This window comes from Acyrthosiphon pisum, chromosome A2 (genome assembly GCF_005508785.2).
Source record: "Acyrthosiphon pisum isolate AL4f chromosome A2, pea_aphid_22Mar2018_4r6ur, whole genome shotgun sequence".
In the NCBI taxonomy this organism is placed as follows: domain Eukaryota; kingdom Metazoa; phylum Arthropoda; class Insecta; order Hemiptera; family Aphididae; genus Acyrthosiphon; species Acyrthosiphon pisum.
The window spans coordinates 19,382,557-19,384,423 of NC_042495.1; the positions used below are offsets into that span (position 1 = coordinate 19,382,557).

Here is a 1,867-nt window from a genome sequence, read left to right on the forward strand (position 1 = left end):
AAAGATAAGGCTTATTTTTAGTTCTAATCTAATTTATTAATTTATATTTGTTTTATTTATTTGTATAGGCATTTAGTAACAAGGGTTCAACCAACTTTAACTATAAAGGAACTCATAGTATTGTCCTTATGGCTATGTGCGATGCTAGTTATAATTTTACATTGGTTGATATTGGTGCACCAGGAAGGTGTAGTGATGGTGGAGTATTTTCAAATTCGGATATGGGCCAAGCATTTGTGCAAAATGCTCTTAACTTTCCACCCCCTAAGGAAATTGATGCTATAAATGGTCCTATCCCTTACTATGCGGTTGGCGATGAAGCATTTCCCTTATTAGTTAACCTAATGAGACCATTTCCAGGCAGAGGGAAAAGAAATTTACCTTTAGATGAATCCATCTTTAATTATAGGTTAGTATTTAAATGTATTGCACCTCACAGTGACTGTCAAATGATTTTTTTCGTTGGAGGGTTGTAGCTAAATTTTTTTATAAAAATAAGTCATTAATGTTCCTAATATTTACGTTATACCTATAAAGTATTATTATTATTATTATTATTAGGTCATCTATCCTCCTCATCTTCCCCGTTAGACTGCTATTGGCACCTTGTCTTATAAAATAAGTTTTTAAATTTAGACTTTCAAGATCTAGACGGACAATTGAAAATACATTTGGAATAATGGCATCCAAATGGCGTATTTTCAGGAAGCCTATAATAGCTAGAGAAGATATGGTTAACGCTATAACAAAAGCTACTATTATTTTACATAATTTTATTAAAAAGTCAGAAAAAAACGCAGGTAATACATTGCAATTTAAATCAATAATAAGTATCAGATTGTTACACTGGATTGTATTTTATAGGTGTTCGTTATTATTGTAGTGCTTCAGATATTGACAAAACACAAAATTGTGACTGGACGCAAAGTGAAATAGGTGCATTAGCCCCTATTGGCCATACAGGAAGTAACATGCACTCTAAAAATGCAAAAATAATAAGGAATAAACTTAAAGATAATTTTTCTGGTGAAGGGGCAATTTCGTTTCAATATGATAGAGTCTTGAGATGAATACAAAATGAATACTATGTTTCAACACTGTATACATATATTATTAAAATAAAATGAAAAAAATATATAACAAAAATAATAGGATTGAGTAACTTTGTTTACATAATCAGTCTCGATATTAATTAAAAAACTTACATAATAGAAAATGAAAACTTCAACTTTAAAAAAAAAACAATTGCGAAGTATATCCTTATATGCGCAAACAATAACAAATTTATATAAAATAAATGATTATTAGTCATCAATATACTGTACCAACTTTGAAATAAATTCACTTTGAAGGGCGATTTTCTGTTTTTTAGGTATGTGTTTCATAATGTTAATAATATATTTAGCAAAACTAGTGTCTTCATTATCAGCTTCTTGAGGCTGTTCATAATATGGTTGTGGTGGTATTGGCCTGGATGCTTGAATTTCGTTTAGGATGGCTTCATGAAAGGATAATTCATCTCTCTTCCCTTTTAAAATAGACATGAAATAACAAAGTAGTTTGTTACATGGTTATCATAATTCATAAATATTAATTAAATATTAAATTACTTTTACATGGTGTAACTTCTGAATTTATTTCTGGAATATCAGAAGTAAGTGAAAAGTTGCTGGAGGTTCTAAGGAATAATACAACTTTGTTTTAAATAAACAATTTATAATAAGTAATCTACAGTAATATACAGTAAGATACAAAGGACATGTATATTTACATTTGGATATTGTGGACTATACTACAGACAGCCGGTACTTTGTTTATTAATTACTTATATTACACACAGAAATGCTTTACTCAAGTTAAATTAATT

General features: G+C 28.9%; 2 protein-coding genes across 2 annotated transcripts in view; one reads left to right on the forward strand and one right to left on the reverse strand.

Annotated features, from left to right (window-relative positions):
- The first annotated feature begins 431 nt into the window (after window positions 1–431).
- Window positions 432–1,096, forward strand: LOC100569763. Its single transcript, XM_029489822.1, has 2 exons — window positions 432–800; window positions 865–1,096. The coding sequence occupies exons 1-2, from the start codon at window positions 680–682 to the stop codon at window positions 1,068–1,070; spliced, it is 327 nt and encodes a 108-aa protein (XP_029345682.1). The 5' UTR covers window positions 432–679; the 3' UTR covers window positions 1,071–1,096.
- Window positions 1,097–1,273: 177 nt separating this feature from the next.
- The window catches only part of LOC100569664, a 4,215-nt gene continuing 3,621 nt past the window's right edge, over window positions 1,274–1,867 (reverse strand). The window contains exons 6-7 of the mRNA XM_008185686.3: window positions 1,611–1,678; window positions 1,274–1,528 (exon numbers count right to left, since the gene is read on the reverse strand). Of these exons, the coding sequence (XP_008183908.2) occupies window positions 1,305–1,528; window positions 1,611–1,678 (292 nt within the window). The 3' untranslated portion in view covers window positions 1,274–1,304. The remainder of the gene's footprint in view (window positions 1,529–1,610; window positions 1,679–1,867) is intronic.